The sequence below is a fragment of the Bufo bufo genome, chromosome 3 (assembly GCF_905171765.1).
Source record: "Bufo bufo chromosome 3, aBufBuf1.1, whole genome shotgun sequence".
Classification (NCBI taxonomy): Eukaryota; Metazoa; Chordata; class Amphibia; order Anura; family Bufonidae; genus Bufo; species Bufo bufo.
The window spans coordinates 155,851,535-155,870,352 of record NC_053391.1 but is presented as its reverse complement, the minus strand read 5'-3'; the positions used below and the strand labels follow the sequence as shown (position 1 = coordinate 155,870,352).

The following is an 18,818-nucleotide window of genomic DNA, read 5'->3' as shown; positions in this document are numbered from 1 at the left end:
CTGTAGCACTGCCGGCTGCCGCACAACTTAAGGAGTCTGGAGAACATGAGGTAGGCGGTGGAGGGGGCCGGAACGGGGGCATAGCGGAGGCGGAGCCAGGCTGGCACCAGCGCCGCAGACCGCAGTGCAGGAAAGGAATGAATTTCCTCCGGCTCCGCCTCCTACTAACTAGAGGGACCGGGAGGACTCAGGGGGCGGACTCAGGTGGTGGAGGGGGCAGGGCCAGGCCCAGGGGGGGGTACCTGTTGTGGAGGGAGTGGGACTATGGAGGGAGTGGTCCTGCCGGCCGCACTGGCGCCAGTCAGAGGCGCTATCTAAATCTGATTCTGACTGCCCAAAACCAGTCTGAGGGCCAGAGAGGAACCTCACAGTCACTCCTCCAGTCCTCAGTGGAGTCAGTGCCTGGTCTCCCCACTCCAGTCTCCAGTCCAGTGACAGTCCTGCCATGTGCCGTCGGTCGTGCCACTCCAGTCTGTGCGACTACAGTGACTCTAAAAGTAAGTGATGTGAATATGTGATTCATTTGAATTTAAAGGGAACCTGTCACCAGGATTTTGTGCATAGAGCTGGGGACATGGGCTGCTAGATGGCCGCTAGCACATCCGCAATAGCAATACCCAGTCCCCATAGCTCTGTGTGCTTTTATTGTGTAAAAAAAACGTTTTGATCAATATGCAAATGAACCTGATATGTGTCCTGTGTTGACTGTGTCCGGAGATGAGTCCAGCGGAAAGGAGCCCAGCACCGCCCCGCATCCTCCGAATCTCCTCCTTGCTGGCTGACGTCACAGAGCTGGAGCGCCGAAATCTCGCGATGCGTGAGCTAGCGCATGCGTAGTTCGCTCCCTGTGCTGATGACAGCTCAGGGAATGAACATGATGCCGACACTGCGCATGCGCTAGCTCGCGCATCGCGAGATTTCGGCGCTCCAGCTCTGTGACGTCAGCCAGCAAGGAGGAGATTCGGAGGATGCGGGGCGGTGCTGGGCTCCTTTCCGCTTGACTCATCTCCGGACACAGGACTCATATCAGGTTCATTTGCATATTGATCAAAACTGTTTTTAACACATTAAAAGCACACAGAGCTATGGGGACTGGGTATTGCGGATGTGCTAGCGGCGATCTAGCAGCCCATGTCCTCAGCTCTATGCACAGAATCCTAGTGACAGGTTCCCTTTAAGGAAGTGAGATTATTGAGAATTTATGATTTCTGAGATAATCTAAATTCTTAAGTTAAAAAGAGCTGCCTGCAGACTTAGAGTGGGGCCCAAGAGAAGCAAGGGGCGTCCTCCTTATCATTGCAGGTCTGCAGGCAGCTCTTTTTAACTTCAGAATTCAGATCATCAGACTCTCACTAATTACTAATTACAGCACACACCCTGCGCCCTGGCCTGTAGTGTCCACCATCAGACAGGGGAGGGAAGAAACCCCAGAACTAGAGTGTGCCCCCCAACACTGACACTCTAGTTCTGGGGTTTCTTTTCTTCCCTCCCCTGTCTGATGGTGGACACTACAGGGGGGGGGGGGGGGGGGGGGGGCAGGGTGTGTGCTGTAATTAGTGAGAGTCTGATCATCTGAAGTTAAAAAGAGATGCCAGCAGTGATAAGGGGATGGGGGCGGAGCTCCGGCGCAGCACGGCACTGCGCGGTGAGAGGCCACCGGACGAAAAAGTCGGACTTGCAGTACTTTTCGGACGCCAGCCTTTCACCGCACACTGCCGCGCTGCACTGGAGCTCTGTCCCCGTTCCCATTATAGTCAATGGGGATGGAGTGGCGGCAAGGCGAAATAGCGGCAGGACGGATCCAACAGGCTGAACAGCCTGTCGGATCCGTCCTGCCGCAAGTGTGAAACTGCTCATGGCGGTGGGAGATCTAGGATGGGTGTTTGGATGGGAGCTCTGGAAGGGGTGGTGGGAGGCCCGATAGATATGTGGGGGCTGGGGGGGAGGGCCCATAATTCTTTTTTTGGTATGGGGCCCATGCATTTTTAGCTACGCCCCTGGTAGTAGTGTCTTGTACTCTCACATAGCGGAGAATGCAGAGCACTCCTTGTAATTATCGCTGTGCAGAAAGCTGCACTCCACACTGGACACCAAGAGCAGATGATATGGGACAGTACATGTTTTTATGGCCCACTGGGTCAATGTTTCTTGCGGCAGTGGAGAGGCAGCATCCCAGCAACATGGCCAGGACCTTTTGAGCCCCTCCCACCATATCATGGGGCTGGCTCCCACAGCTGGCACATACAGTGGATATGAAAATGTAGTGTACGGGGACTGTAATGCCCGTCACTACAAAAGTGTCACTTGGTGTGCTGTCGTCCCCCCTTATTTATGGGGAAGTTGGTATATGTCCTCTTTATAAATTGTCATGTAATGTAATGTTATGTATTTCCCTGTTACTATTATACTTGCATGTACAGGCCTGCTAGGGGTGTCATTCCAGCTTCTAGTCACTAGAGGGAGCTAGAGAGCCCTAGTTTATATAAGGCCCAGTCAGGGAAGTGAGAGGGAGTCTAGTCTAAGTGTCTGTCTAAAGCTGCAGCCTGCAGTCTGAAGCTGGAGCTTAGACTATGTCAGAGACAAGTCCAGGCCTGAAGCCTGCGGACCAGGAGAGGGTATTGCAGTCCCTGTAACCAGGTTCCGAATCCAAGTAGAAGGTTCCCCTCCTGAATATATATATATGCAGAAGCAGGAAGACCACCGTTCAGAAGCTTCTAGAGTCTGAGGAAAGAGGGAGAGAGACAGAGGCAAAATCCAGAAAAGCAAGAGGTACTCAAGATAACAGAGGAGGTACTTTATAAAGCTAAAACCAAGGATATACGCCAGAGTTAAGGTATTGGGCCTTGGAGAAGATTTGCTATGTTCCAGGATCAGTCAGAGATAGAGTGCAAGCTCCTGTACTGCAAGTCCTGTGTGTTTAACACTCTGTAGTCACCTTGCTCAATCTGTATTGCCTGCATCAACCGTATTGAAAAATCGACTGTATGCAAAGGAACTGCGCTTCCGTGAATGTCTCTATATTTAAAACTACTAAAGTTGGAGTTCTGTTTTAACATCACGGTGTTCCTCATTTATTCCTGCTATCAGCAAACGGCGTGCCACCGTTGAATTGGCACTGGCGTCACGAACATTTTCCTACCATCACCTGCCTATGCAGAGAGTCAGCCGTCTCAGGTTAGTGTCATTGCACTACTACACCCAGAAACTCTATTACACACAACTTGAGTACGCTGCAAAAAGTCTACACACCCCTGTTAAAATGTCAGGTTTCTGTGACCAGTTCTTGGTAATGTCACTGTTGTGCCATATTTCAGTCTTCACTGTGTTCCATGGTATATCTAATGCCTTGGGAATTCTTTTGTACCCTTCTCTTGACTGATAACTTTTAACAATGAGATCCCTCTGATGCTTTGGAAGCTCTCTGTGGACCATGGCTTTTGCTGTGGGATGCAACTAAGAAAATTTCAGGAAAGACCAACTAGAGCAGCAGAACTTTGGGGTTAATCAGTGGCACTTTAAATGATGGCAGGTGTATGCTGACTCCTATTTAACATGATTTTGAATGTGATTGCTTAATTCTGAACACAGCTACATCCCCAGTTATAAGAGGGTGTGCACACTTATGCAACCACATTATTTTAGTTTTTTTTTTTGTTTTCTTCCCTCCACCTAAAAGATTTCACTTTGTTTTTCAATTGAGTGGTACAGTTTATAGGTCACATTAAAGGTGGAAAAAGTTCTGAAATGATTTATCTTTGTGTAATTTATTTACATCACAGAAAAGTGACATTTTAACAGGGGTGTGTAGACTTTATATCCACTGTATCTGCTTTATACACCTCCTCCTCCATGTACATGGTCCCATCCCCAACAACATACAAGTACATGAAACAGCAAACATCCCCCTGGATGTCACCTCACTGATTCCAATTGGGCAAAGTGGTCAGCCGTGGTCAGGCGGAAAGCCGTGAACGATTTGGTCATACACCAGACCGCCTCAGCAGGGAGCATGTGTTGTTTCCAGGTGGGGCAGTGGCAGCTCATGCCGTTCAATTGTCCCTCATCCCCCTCATATGTATTTTTGAAGAGACACTGACGCTCATGCAACCGGTGGCCCTATAGCTGTTGAGGACCCACAATGATAAACTCGCATGGGGGAGGAGTTGGAGGTGCTGCCACTTGAGGAGGAGGAAGAGGAGGAGGAGTTGGAGGAGAAAGAGGATGATGATGGTGACACCGGCCACTATACCCAATCATCTCAGTGGGGGGATGGAGGTGGAAAGAACTGGCTTCTGGGGTATGCTGGCCAGAATGGTGACCTGTAGACTCAGTGACATGCGTATTGTTGACATTAAGCAGTCTAGTGATTACTGGAGAGCCATGCTTTTAGACCTTCACTAGTAGGGAAAATTGAGGGAATGTTTTCCTCTCGCAGAAAGGGAGGACAAATTACATTATTACCAGGAAGCACTGTGTACACAGCTTGTCTGTGTCTCGCAGCTTATGGTGAGCAGACACGTGTCACCAGCGTGTCTGAAAGGGAGGTCTCCCTCCCTCTCTGCCCCATCTTGCCACTGTTGCTATTACTGTTTACCTGCGCGTTCTGTATGACTGCGGCTGCATAATGCCACTTATGTCTCTTTCCAACCATCACATTCTGTACAGCTGCTACTGCCTGCATCGTGCCACTAATGCCACTTGCCAACCATCACATTCTGAATGGCTGCTGCCGCCACCTCCATCGTGCCACTGCTGCCAACATGCCACTGCTGCGACCGACCAGCCATCATCTTCCGTAAGGCTACTGCTGCCCTCATGCTGCTGCCTTTCTACCAAAATGTACCATATGGCTGCTGCTGCAGCCACCACTGCCTCGGCTGTTGCTGCTCCTCACTGTTAATCCCCTACTGCTACCACTATTAATGCAAAGCATTTGCTCCCACTATTATTACTACTACTACAGGGAGTGCAGAATTATTAGGCAAGTTGTATTTTTGAGGATTAATTTTATTATTGAACAACAACCATGTTCTCAATGAACCCAAAAAACTCATTAATATCAAAGCTGAATATTTTTGGAAGTAGTTTTTAGTTTGTTTTTAGTTTTAGCTATTTTAGGGGGATATCTGTGTGTGCAGGTGACTATTACTGTGCATAATTATTAGGCAACTTAACAAAAAACAAATATATACCCATTTCAATTATTTATTTTTACCAGTGAAACCAATATAACATCTCAACATTCACAAATATACATTTCTGACATTCAAAAACAAAACAAAAACAAATCAGTGACCAATATAGCCACCTTTCTTTGCAAGGACACTCAAAAGCCTGCCATCCATGGATTCTGTCAGTGTTTTGATCTGTTCACCATCAACATTGCGTGCAGCAGCAACCACAGCCTCCCAGACACTGTTCAGAGAGGTGTACTGTTTTCCCTCCTTGTAAATCTCACATTTGATGATGGACCACAGATTCTCAATGGGGTTCAGATCAGGTGAACAAGGAGGCCATGTCATTAGATTTTCTTCTTTTATACCCTTTCTTGCCAGCCACGCTGTGGAGTACTTGGACGCGTGTGATGGAGCATTGTCCTGCATGAAAATCATGTTTTTCTTGAAGGATGCAGACTTCTTCCTGTACCACTGCTTGAAGAAGGTGTCTTCCAGAAACTGGCAGTAGGACTGGGAGTTGAGCTTGACTCCATCCTCAACCCGAAAAGGCCCCACAAGCTCATCTTTGATGATACCAGCCCAAACCAGTACTCCACCTCCACCTTGCTGGCGTCTGAGTCGGATTGGAGCTCTCTGCCCTTTACCAATCCAGCCACGGGCCCATCCATCTGGCCCATCAAGACTCACTCTCATTTCATCAGTCCATAAAACCTTAGAAAAATCTGTCTTGAGATATTTCTTGGCCCAGTCTTGACGTTTCAGCTTGTGTGTCTTGTTCAGTGGTGGTCGTCTTTCAGCCTTTCTTACCTTGGCCATGTCTCTGAGTATTGCACACCTTGTGCTTTTGGGCACTCCAGTGATGTTGCAGCTCTGAAATATGGCCAAACTGGTGGCAAGTGGCATCTTGGCAGCTGCACGCTTGACTTTTCTCAGTTCATGGGCAGTTATTTTGCGCCTTGGTTTTTCCACACGCTTCTTGCGACCCAGTTGACTATTTTGAATGAAACGCTTGATTGTTCGATGATCACGCTTCAGAAGCTTTGCAATTTTAAGAGTGCTGCATCCCTCTGCAAGATATCTCACTATTTTTGACTTTTCTGAGCCTGTCAAGTCCTTTTTTTGACCCATTTTGCCAAAGGAAAGGAAGTTGCCTAATATTTATGCACACCTAATATAGGGTGTTGATGTCATTAGACCACACCCCTTCTCATTACAGAGATGCACATCACCTAATATGCTTAATTGGTAGTAGGCTTTCGAGCCTATACAGCTTGGAGTAAGACAACATGCATAAAGAGGATGATGTGGTCAAAATACTCATTTGCCTAATAATTCTGCACGCAGTGTATTGTTACTACTACCTATAGACAGCCTTTTATGTTCCATGCTATATTGCTCCTGCTGCTGCATCTATATATATTATTGTGGCTGCATGCCACTATATTCATACCGTACCCTTTCCACATCCATACTGCACTGCTGCTGCTCCCAGTTAAAAGTGAGATTTTTTTGGGGTTCATTCACAACAAGCCACTTCTGTGCTTGTCATACGGTCAGGCATTCCGACCCTGTCAAGGCATAATTTTTGGACGCTTGGTCCCTCCCAAGTCACTTTTTTTTCAACCCATAACACCATGTGTGTTTAAACATCACCTACCCCTGGATAAGGACCAATTTTTGGAAGCTTAGGAATCATTTACTATTGCTGTCATTGCATGCCAAAGCTTGGGGAGGGGGAAAAAATTCTTCAAAAATAAATGAAAAGAGATGAAAAGTTTTCCTAACAATTATCTTAGTAAGGTAGAGGAAATTATATACAGTCCTGATCAAAAGTTTAAGACCACTTGAAAAATAGCAAAAAAAACATATTTAGCATGGCTGGATCTTAACAAGGTTCCAAGTAGAGCTTCAACATGCAACAAGAAGAAATGGGAGTGAGACAAAACAAAACATTGAGCATTCAATTTAAGGAAAACAACGAATAAACTGAAACAGGCTGTTTTTTAGCTGATCAAAAGTTTAGGACCACACCTCAAAAAAAAAAACTAACCCCCCCCCCAAAACAGAAATCCAACTTCCAAACATGAACTCAGTAATGAGTAGCTTCGCCGTTATTGTTTATCGCTTCCAAAATTCGTTTCGGCATGAGGTGAGTGGGAACATTTCTCCAAGTGGTGAAGACGGCCGCACGAAGGCCATCTACTGGCTGGAACTGTTGTCCATTTTTGGAAACTTCCCTTGCCATCCATCCCCAAAGGTTCTCAATTGGATTTAGATCAGGGGAACACGCAGGATGGGCCAAAAGAGTGATGTTATTCTCCTGGAAGAAGTCCCTTGTCCTGCGGGCATTGTGTACTGTAGCGTTATCCTGTTGAAACACCCAGTCGTTACCACACAGACGAGGGCCCTCAGTCATGAGGAATGCTCTCTGCAACATCTGGACATAGCCAGCGGCCGTTTGACGCTCCTGGACTTCCTGAAGCTCCATTGTTCCACTGAAGGAAAAAGCACCCCAGACCATTATGGCGCCCCTCCACTGTTGCGCGTAGAAAACATCTCGGGTGGGATCTGCTTGACATGCCAGTAACGTTGGAAACCATCAGGACCATCAAGGTTAAATTTTTTCTCATCAGAGAATAAAACTTTCTTCCACCTTTGAATGTCCCATGTTTGGTGCTCTCTTGCAAAGTCCAAACGAGCAGTTCTGTGGCGTTCAAGGAGACGAGGTCTTTGAAGACGTTTTTTGTTTTTGAAGCCCTTCAGTCTCAGATGCCGTCTGATGGTTATGGGGCTGCAGTCAGCACCAGTAAGGGCCTTAATTTGGGTCGAGGATCGTCCAGTGTCTTGACGGACAGCCAATTGGATCCTCCGGCTCAGTGCTGATGACATTTTTTGGGGTCTTTCACTTGACTTTTTTGTTCCATAACCCTCAGGATTATTTAAGAAATTCCAAATGACTGTCTTACTGCCTCCCACCTCAGCAGCGATGGCGCGCTGTGAGAGACCCTGCTTATGCAGTTCAACAACCCGACCACGTTCAAAAAGGGAGAGTTCTTTTGCCTTTGCCATCACAGCGTGTGACTACCTGACAGAAAATGACAATGAATCCACATCTTTGCACAGATTTAGCCTTTTAAAGGCATGTGGTCCTAAAATTTTGATCAGCTGAAAAACAGCCTGTTTCAGTTTTATCGTTATTTTCAATTAATTGAATGCTCAAAAAATGTTTTGTCTCACTCTCATTTCTTCTTGTTGCATGTTGAAGCTCTACTTGGAACCTTATTAAGATCCAACAATGTAAAATATGATTTTTTGTCATTTTTCAAGTGGTCTTAAACTTTTGATCAGGACTGTACCAACTTTCAGGGCAATTGGAGCAACTTCGGTTCGGCTCGAATCGATTTGGGTCAAAACCAAACTTTTAAAAAAATTGGGCAAAGTGGATCTGAAATGAATCTCGAGTGGTTAATCCAGAATAATATATTCGGTAGGACTATTTTTTCCTCCACGTATATCATATCATATAAGTAATTAAATATCTTTACAATCTTACAAACAACCATGGGTCTTTCTAGTGGTCCATGGGTCTTTCTAGTGGTCCACAGTACCTGAAAATTACATATATAACCTCAATCCATCACATATGATCTAATAGGCAGAAGAAATAATCGTTTAAGGTGATAGGAATACAGATATTATCTGCACTGCAATGCATTCTTATGTTGTCACAATAGTACGTGTACCTTGGCTTTTACACAAGCAAATCTAAATCTGAAAATCTGCTTACCTTCAGTAGTCTTATCTTGGTTACACGCTGTTTTAAGAGGAAACCAGATGCAGATAAAAAATACGAGACACAATGAATGCACCATTTTCTGGTAATTTAAACTTTCAGACCTAAAAAAACTAAAATGTGATAAAAAATTTAGAGGTATACAAATAATTCAGTGGTGTTGTCCAGTTTAGAAAACCTATTACCATATACCCTGTTAGGAAATTTTGAGTTAAGGGATTATCTGGGAATTCAATATTGATGACCTATTCCTAGGCCAATGATGCCACCTTACATAAGGCCTAGGAGCAGCTAGGTGCATGTATGACATTGTGCTTGGTAACATGTGAAGAGACTATAGTAAGCCACTCACCACGTCAAGGTCGCCTCTATTTGAGTGGTCCCTAACTCTAGTTTCTACCTGTTCATGGGCCATGACAGCCACACAAAATCCAGGGAATGCAGGTCAGTGTGCACGCCAAGCACACTCTGCTTTTAACCCCGTCCGGAACTAGAGTTAGGGACCACTCAAATAGAGGCGACCTTGACGTGGTGAGTGGCTTACTACGCTTTGGCCAAAATGTACACCAATGCCTCATCCAGCATGGAGGCAAATTGCTGGATGTAGAGTGCTATCACATTTGTATTTTTCGTTTGTATATGTATTTCGCCATAGTGATGTGCACCACATACAGGTTGTGCTGACCCAATTCCCCACATTTTTTCTTTGCAGTATATATTGGAGGCGTGGCGATCTCCTTGGAGTCATTGCACACCTGACCAGTCAATCTGTCCTGGAGGCTGGTTTTAAAGTCAGTATAAAACTGAGTCTGCTTATATAGAACCTACCAGTAGCCATTTGGCTCCAGGAGAAGTATATGGTGGGCTCAGCGTGCATGTTGGTACTTGCATCCCTGGATCCGATGAAAGCTGTAATGGCACCGGACGGGGTTAAAAGCAGAGTGTACTTGGCTTGCATGCTGACCTGCATTCCCTGGATTTTGTGTGGCTGTCATGGCCCATGAACAGGTAGGAACTAGAGTTAGGGACCACTCAAATAGAGGCGACCTTGATGTGGTGAGTGGCTTACTATGCTTTGGCCAAAATGTACACCAATGCCTCATCCAGCATGGAGGCAAATTGCTGGATGTAGAGTGCTATCACATTTGTATTTTTCGTTTGTATATGTATTTCGCCATAGTGATGTGCACCACATACAGGTTGTGCTGACCCAATTCCCCACATGTGAAGAGACTATAGCTCACCAGTACTCCTGTCCTCTTCAAACAGCTAATCAGTAGGGGGGCCGGGAGTTAGACCCACGCTGATTTTATATGAATGATCTATCCTAATAATAGGCCATGAACATCAAATTCCTGGATAACCCCTTTCTGCCATATGACATAGCAGGCTGTATCTTTACCTTCATGGCATGCTATTGAGCAAGCATTCGTATAAACATTTGATGTGCCAAACGAGCATTCGTGGTGTAACAAATGTTTGTTTAATATATATGTGCATCCCGACTATGTTTTACTGTAGGTAGACATACAGTTACATCATGTGGATGGTGTGGCATCAGGAGCTGAGCCTGTGCCACCTAAATCAAGTGTCAGCTGTTATGTTAGAACATATTGCTGCAAATGCCGGGATCAGAGTTAGCTCTGATTCCAGTAGTTTAAGGCTACTTTCACACTAGCGTTCGGAGCGGGTCCGTCTGATGTTTCATCAGACGGATCCGCTCCTATAATGCAGACGTTTGCATCCGTTCAGAACGGATCCGTCTGCATTATAACTTAGAAAAATTTCTAAGTGTGAAAGTAGCCTGAACGGATCCGTCCAGACTTTACATTGAAAGTCAATGGGGGCGGATCCGTTTGAAGATTGAGCCATATAGTGTCATCTTCAAACGGATCCGTCCCCATTGACTTACATTGTAAGTCTGGACGGATCCGCTTGCCTCCGCACTACCAGGCGGACACCCGAACGCTGCAAGCAGAGTTCAGGTGTCCGCTCACTGAGCGGAGCGGAGGCTGAACGCTGCCAGACTGATGCATTCTCAGCGGATCCGCGTCCACTCAGAATGCATTAGGGCCGGACGGCTGCGTTCGGGTCCGCTCGTGAGCCCCTTCAAACGGAGCTCACGAGCGGACACCCGAACGCAGGTGTGAAAGTAGCCTAACCCTTTAGATGCTACAGTCAATAGACGGTTGATAGAGAATGGGGGTATCCCATCTGGCCCTCTGTATTATGATCATGGGGTGCCTATGTCAACTGGAGTGCCTATGTCAACTGGACAGCTACAGAAGTTTATCAGGCTTTGCCTATGGAAGGTCAAGTCCCCTAGTGGGACTAATTTTAAAAGTTCAAATAGTAAAATGTTTTTAAAAAAAAATTCATTAAAAAAATAGAAAATCATATTCGAAAAATAATTAGCATCACGTTGTGTGTAATGACCAAAACTATATCATTATCATATTACCTATCCTACAAAGTGAAAGACATAAAAAAAATTCTATAAAACATATGTTGTGTGGGGTTAAAATGTTTACAACACCTCAGATGAATTTCTTGAGGGGTATAGTTAAATAAATTGGATGTGGGGGTGATGGGTTCATTTTGGTACCTACAAGCCTCTGCAAAATTTTAGTTTTGCTTGGAAAACATCCTAATAAAGTTACTTTAGAACTGAATTGGTCCCTTAAAAAATTGCTTTTGGAGATTTCTTTGAAAATATGAAAACTTTTGGTTAAAATCATAAGCCTACTCCCATCCTAAAAAATAAAATAAAAGAACATTTAAATGCCAAAAAAAGTAGACACTATTTATGTGGTATATCTCTATTACAAAAATAGAAATTCAATTTTTAAAAAGGGACAATTTTTCAACAATAAATGTGGGTGTTTTAAAGAATAAACACCAAATAAAGTGATAAAAACAAGAAATATTGTCCCATATAAATATTTACCAGTTACATAAAGTACAATGTATCATAAAAAATACTCTCAGAATCATCTGTCCCCACAGCCGCAGCAGATCCCGCCACCTCATGATTGACAGGACCAGATATCTCATCTGGCCCTGACAATCTCATGCCTATGCTGCTGCTCCAAGAACAGAGGCTCTGCTTCTCATTCCAGAGCGGTGACTGTGCATGTGCCGCTACACCTATAAACAGTGCCGGCTCCAGGTTCTTGTGGGCCCTTGGGCGATAGAAACATAGAAATATAGAATGTGTCGGCAGATAAGAACCATTTGGCCCATCTAGTCTGCCCGATATACTGAATACTATGAATAGCCCCTGGCCCTATCTTATATGAAGGATAGCCTTATGCCTATCCCATGCATGCTTAACCACTTAAGGACCACAGGTTTATACCCCCACAAAGACCAGGCCCTTTTTTACAAATCGGCACTCCACAACTTTAGCGGTTTATTGCTCGGTCATGCAACTTACCACCCAAATGAATTTTACCTCCTTTTCTTCTCACTAATAGAGCTTTCATTTGGTGGTATTTCATTGCTGCTGACATTTTTACTTTTTTTGTTATTAATCGAAATTTAACGATTTTTTTTGCAAAAAAATGACATTTTTCACTTTCAGTTTTAAAATTTTGCAAAAAAAACGACATCCATATATAAATTTTGCTCTAAATTTATTCTTCTACATGGCTTTGATAAAAAAAAAATGTTTGGGTAAAAAAAAAATGGTTTGGGTAAAAGTTATAGCGTTTACAAACTATGGTACAAAAATGTGAATTTCCGCTTTTTGAAGCAGCTCTGACTTTCTGAGCACCTGTCATGTTTCCTGAGGTTCTACAATGCCCAGACAGTACAAACACCCCACAAATGACCCCATTTCGGAAAGTAGACACCCTAAGGTATTCGCTGATGGGCATAGTGAGTTCATAGAACTTTTTATTTTTTGTCACAAGTTAGCGGAAAATGATGATTGTTTTGTTTTTTTTCTTACAAAGTCTCATATTCCACTAACTTGTGACAAAAAATAAAAGCTTCCATGAACTCACTATGCCCATCAGCGAATACCTTGGGATGTCTTCTTTCCAAAATGGGGTCACTTGTGGGGTAGTTATACTGCCCTGGCATTCTAGGGGCCCAAATGTGTGGTAAGGAGTTTGAAATCAAATTCTGTAAAAAATGACCAGTGAAATCCGAAAGGTGCTCTTTGGAATATGGGCCCCTTTGCCCACCTAGGCTGCAAAAAAGTGTCACACATGTGGTATCTCCGTATTCAGGAGAAGTTGGGGAATGTGTTTTGGGGTGTCATTTTACATATACCCATGTTGGGTGAGAGAAATATCTTGGCAAAAGACAACTTTGTATAAAAAAATGGTAAAAGTTGTCTTTTGCCAAGATATTTCTCTCACCCAGCATGGGAATATGTAAAATGACACCCCAAAACACATTCCCCAACTTCTCCTGAATACGGAGATACCACATGTGTGACACTTTTTTGCAGCCTAGGTGGGCAAAGGGGCCCATATTCCAAAGAGCACCTTTCGGATTTCACTGGTCATTTTTTACAGAATTTGATTTCAAACTCCTTACCACACATTTGGGCCCCTAGAATGCCAGGGCAGTATAACTACCCCACAAGTGACCCCATTTTGGAAAGAAGACACCCCAAGGTATTCGCTGATGGGCATAGTGAGTTCATGGAAGTTTTTATTTTTTGTCACAAGTTAGTGGAATATGAGACTTTGTAAGAAAAAAAAAAAAAATCATCATTTTCCACTAACTTGTGACAAAAAATAAAAGCTTCCATGAACTCACTATGCCCATCAGCGAATACCTTGGGATGTCTTCTTTCCAAAATGGGGTCACTTGTGGGGTAGTTATACTGCCCTGGCATTCTAGGGGCCCAAATGTGTGGTAAGGAGTTTGAAATCAAATTCTGTAAAAAATGGCCAGTGAAATCCGAAAGGTGCTCTTTGGAATATGGTCCCCTTTGCCCACCTAGGCTGCAAAAAAGTGTCACATATCTGGTATCGCCGTACTCAGGAGAAGTTGGGGAATGTGTTTTGGGGTGTCATTTTACATATACCCATGCTGGGTGAGAGAAATATCTTGGTCAAATGCCAACTTTGTATAAAAAAAATGGCAAAAGTTGTCTTTTGCCAAGATATTTCTCTCACCCAGCATGGGTATATGTAAAATGACACCCCAAAACACATTCCCCAACTTCTCCTGAATACGGAGATACCACATGTGTGACACTTTTTTGCAGCCTAGGTGGGCAAAGGGGCCCATATTCCAAAGAGCACCTTTCGGATTTCACTGGTCATTTTTTACAGAATTTGATTTCAAACTCCTTACCACACATTTGGGCCCCTAGAATGCCAGGGCAGTATAACTACCCCACAAGTGACCCCATTTTGGAAAGAAGACACCCCAAGGTATTCGCTGATGGGCATAGTGAGTTCATGGAAGTTTTTATTTTTTGTCACAAGTTAGTGGAATATAAGACTTTGTAAGGAAAAAATAAAAATAAAAAAATCATCATTTTCCACTAACTTGTGACAAAAAATATAAAATTCTAGGAACTCGCCATGCCCCTCATGGAATACCTTGGGGTGTCTCCTTTCCAAAATGGGGTCACTTGTGGGGTAGTTATACTGCCCTGGCATTTTCCAGGGGCCCTAATGTGTGGTAAGTAGGTAAATGACCTGTGAAATCCGAAAGGTGCTCTTTGGAATATGGGCCCCTTTGCCCACCTAGGCTGCAAAAAAGTGTCACACATGTGGTATCGCCGTATTCAGGAGAAGTTGGGGAATGTGTTTTGGGGTGTCATTTTACATATACCCATGCTGGGTGAGAGAAATATCTAGGCAAAAGACAACTTTTCCCATTTTTTTTATACAAAGTTGGCATTTGACCAAGATATTTCTCTCACCCAGCATGGGTATATGTAAAATGACACCCTAAAAAACATTCCCCAACTTCTCCTGAGTACGGCGATACCAGATGTGTGACACTTTTTTTGCAGCCTAGATGCGCAAAGGTGCCCAAATTCCTTTTAGGAGGGCATTTTTAGACATTTGGATACCAGACTTCTTCTCACGCTTTGGGGCCCCTAGAATGCCGGGGCAGTATAAATACCCCACATGTGACCCCATTTTGGAAAGAAGACACCCCAAGGTATTCAATGAGGGGCATGGCGAGTTCATAGAATTTTTTTTTTTGGCACAAGTTAGCGGAAATTGATATTTTTTATTTTTTTCTCACAAAGTCTCCCTTTCCGCTAAATTGGGACAAAAATTTCAATCTTTCATGGACTCAATATGCCCCTCACGGAATACCTGGGGGTGTCTTCTTTCCGAAATGGGGTCACATGTGGGGTATTTATACTGCCCTGGCATTCTAGGGGCCCTAAAGCGTGAGAAGAAGTCTGGAATATAAATGTTTAAAAAATTTTACGCATTTGGATTCCGTGAGGGGTATGGTGAGTTCATGTGAGATTTAATTTTTTGACACAAGTTAGTGGAATATGAGACTTTGTAAGAAAAAAATAATAATTTCCGCTAACTTGGGCCAAAAAAAATGTCTGAATGGAGCCTTACAGAGGGGTGATCAATGACAGGGGGGTGATCAATGACAGGGGGGTGATCAATGACAGGGGGGGTGATCAGGGAGTCTATATGGGGTGATCACCCCCCTGTCATTGATCACCCCCCTATAAGGCTCCATTCAGATGTCCGTATGTGTTTTGCGGATCCGATCCATGTATCCGTGGATCCGTAAAAATCATACGGACATCTGAATGCAGCCTGACAGGGGGGGGTGATCATCGACAGGGGCGGTGATCAATGACAGGGGGGTGATCAGGGAGTCTATATGGGGTGATCACCCCCCCTGGAAGGCTCCAGGGAGACGCCTGTATGTGTTTTGCGGATCCGATCCATCTATCAGTGGATCCGTAAAAATCATGCGGACGTCTGAATGGAGCTTTACAGGGGTGTGATCAATGACAGGGGGGTGATGAGGGAGTCTATATGAGGTGATCAACACAGTCATTGATCACGCCCCTGTAAGGCTCCATTCAGACGTCCGTATGCGTTTTGCGGATCCGATCCATCTATCAGTGGATCCGTAAAAATCATGCGGACGTCTGAATGGAGCTTTACAGGGGGGTGATCAATGACAGGGGGGTAATCAATGACAGGGGGGTGATCAGGGAGTCTATATGGGGTGATCACCACAGTCATTGATCACGCCCCTGTAAGGCTCCATTCAGACGTCCGTGTGCGTTTTGCGGATCCGATCCATCTATCAGTGGATCCGTAAAAATCATGCGGACGTCTGAATGGAGCTTTACAGGGGTGTGATCAATGACAGGGGGGTGATGAGGGAGTCTATATGGGGTGATCAACACAGTCATTGATCACGCCCCTGTAAGGCTCCATTCAGACGTCCGTGTGCGTTTTGCGGATCCGATCCATCTATCAGTGGATCCGTAAAAATCATGCGGACGTCTGAATGGAGCTTTACAGGGGTGTGATCAATGACAGGGGGGTAATAAATGACAGGGGGGTGATCAGGGAGTCTATATGGGGTGATCACCACAGTCATTGATCACGCCCCTGTAAGGCTCCATTCAGACGTCCGTGTGCGTTTTGCGGATCCGATCCATCTATCAGTGGATCCGTAAAAATCATGCGGACGTCTGAATGGAGCTTTACAGGGGTGTGATCAATGACAGGGGGGTGATGAGGGAGTCTATATGAGGTGATCAACACAGTCATTGATCACGCCCCTGTAAGGCTCCATTCAGACGTCCGTGTGCGTTTTGCGGATCCGATCCATCTATCAGTGGATCTGTAAAAATCATGTGGACGTCTGAATGGAGCTTTACAGGGGTGTGATCAATGACAGGGGGGTAATCAATGACAGGGGGGTGATCAGGGAGTCTATATGGGGTGATCACCACAGTCATTGATCACGCCCCTGTAAGGCTCCATTCAGACGTCTGTGTGCGTTTTGCGGATCCGATCCATCTATCAGTGGATCCGTAAAAATCATGCGGACGTCTGAATGGAGCTTTACAGGGGTGTCTATATGGGGTGATCAGGGGTGATCAGGGGCTAATAAGCGGTTAATAAGTGACGGGGGGGGGTGTAGTGTAGTGTAGTGGTGCTTGGTGCTTCTTTACTGAGCTACCTGTGTCCTCTGGTGGTCGATCCAAACAAAGGGGACCACCAGAGGACCAGGTAGCAGGTATATTAGACGCTGTTATCATAACAGCGTCTAATATACCTGTTAGGGGTTAAAAAAATCACATCTCCAGCCTGCCAGCGAACGATCGCCGCTGGCAGGCTGGAGATCAACTCTCTTACCTTCCGTTCCTGTGAGCGCGCGCGCCTGTGTGCGCGCGTTCACAGGAAATCTCGGCTCACGCGAGAGGACACCAATCGGCGTTAGTGTGACCTGGGAGCGCCGCAGAAATGACGCCTTTCGGCGTTAGTGTGACGGTAAGTGGTTAAACTCCTTCACTGTATTTGCAGCTACCACTTCTGCAGGAAGGCTATTCCATGCATCCACTACTCTCTCAGTAAAGTAATACTTCCTGATATTACTTTTAAACCTTTGCCCCTCTAATTTAAAACTATGTCCTCTTGTAAGTCTCAGTGGGCCCACTTGTGGCATTTTTCACGACGCATGCAGCAATAAAATGCTTGTATTATAGATGACCAAATACAATAGACGTGCTGGAGTATATGTGACTCAGTCCTTTATGCGCTTACTTTTTTTGAACTACCTAGTGTTTCAGTCCCTCAGGTCTACTCACAGATTTTAAAATTTTTGCATACATACACTTTTTCAATCGCTTTTTATAAAAACAAAAAAGGGGTATGGCCAAAAAACATGAAATTTGGCATTGCACGATTTTTTTGCCCATATGGCTTTCACTTGTGACACCATATGATACCATGCTACCAAAATACTTTTGAGTTAATGGGTCCCATCTGGCACTGTACAGGTTCTTTGGGCCATGGTTTCAGCTATTCCGGTATTTTTGTTGTTATGCTCCTATGTTAGAGCAGAACAATGAAAAGCAAATGTGAACCGTAGACTTAAATCTCTGGGTGACTGTAACAACATATGGCGGACCCCCTTCTTTCACATCCTTTCCTAAAATCGAAATATCTTACTTGTTATATACCGCAGACTGGGAGAGGGTTGCTGAGCTGGAGGCACTTTGCCCCACTTTATGCTTATGATGCTGATGTGCAGCCTCCTCTGACTCTGTAAAATCATGCCACTCTCAAAAGAAGATTTTTTTTTAAATAAAGAGATGATTTATTCCATCCTTAGGGTGCACATATATCAATTGTGGACGACGTTTCGGTCCATCCTTGTTCACGGCCAGTGCAGTTAGGAGAGACCGGAGTAGAACGCCATCCTGCACTCCAGGTCTCTCCTAACTACACTGGCCATGAACAAGGTCCGGGATGGACCGAAACGTTGGCCATAATTGATATATGTGCACCCTAAGGATGGAATAAATCATCTCTTTATTAAAAAAAAAAATAATCTTCTTTTGAGTGCTGGGATTTTACAGAATCTGAGCACCACAATACAAATCTAAGTGGAGTGCCAACCATTTTCTTATTTCTACAGCCTCACACTCCGCGCTGGCACCTACACCTGTTGGGCTTTCCTGTGGCTTCATTACTTGAGATGAGGTGTGACGTGCTATGAAGCCGCAACAGGTGTAAGCATCGTGATCGCTGCACTGTGCGCAGACAGTACAGTCTGTACCATACATACTGTATGTGCTGCTCTCTGTCTGCACTGATAGTTTAGTGCCCTGGGCTGCCAATACTTTGCCTAGGCGGCTGCCAGACAGT

General features: G+C 44.8%; 1 protein-coding gene across 2 annotated transcripts in view; it reads right to left on the bottom strand.

Annotated features, from left to right (window-relative positions):
* The window catches only part of LOC120994858 (granulocyte-macrophage colony-stimulating factor receptor subunit alpha-like), a 182,851-nt gene that overhangs the window by 152,077 nt on the left and 11,956 nt on the right, over positions 1-18,818 (bottom strand). For both annotated transcript variants that reach the window (XM_040423713.1, XM_040423712.1), the window contains exon 2: positions 8,965-9,074. In XM_040423713.1, the coding sequence (XP_040279647.1) occupies positions 8,965-9,049 (85 nt within the window). In that variant the 5' untranslated portion in view covers positions 9,050-9,074. The remainder of the gene's footprint in view (positions 1-8,964; positions 9,075-18,818) is intronic.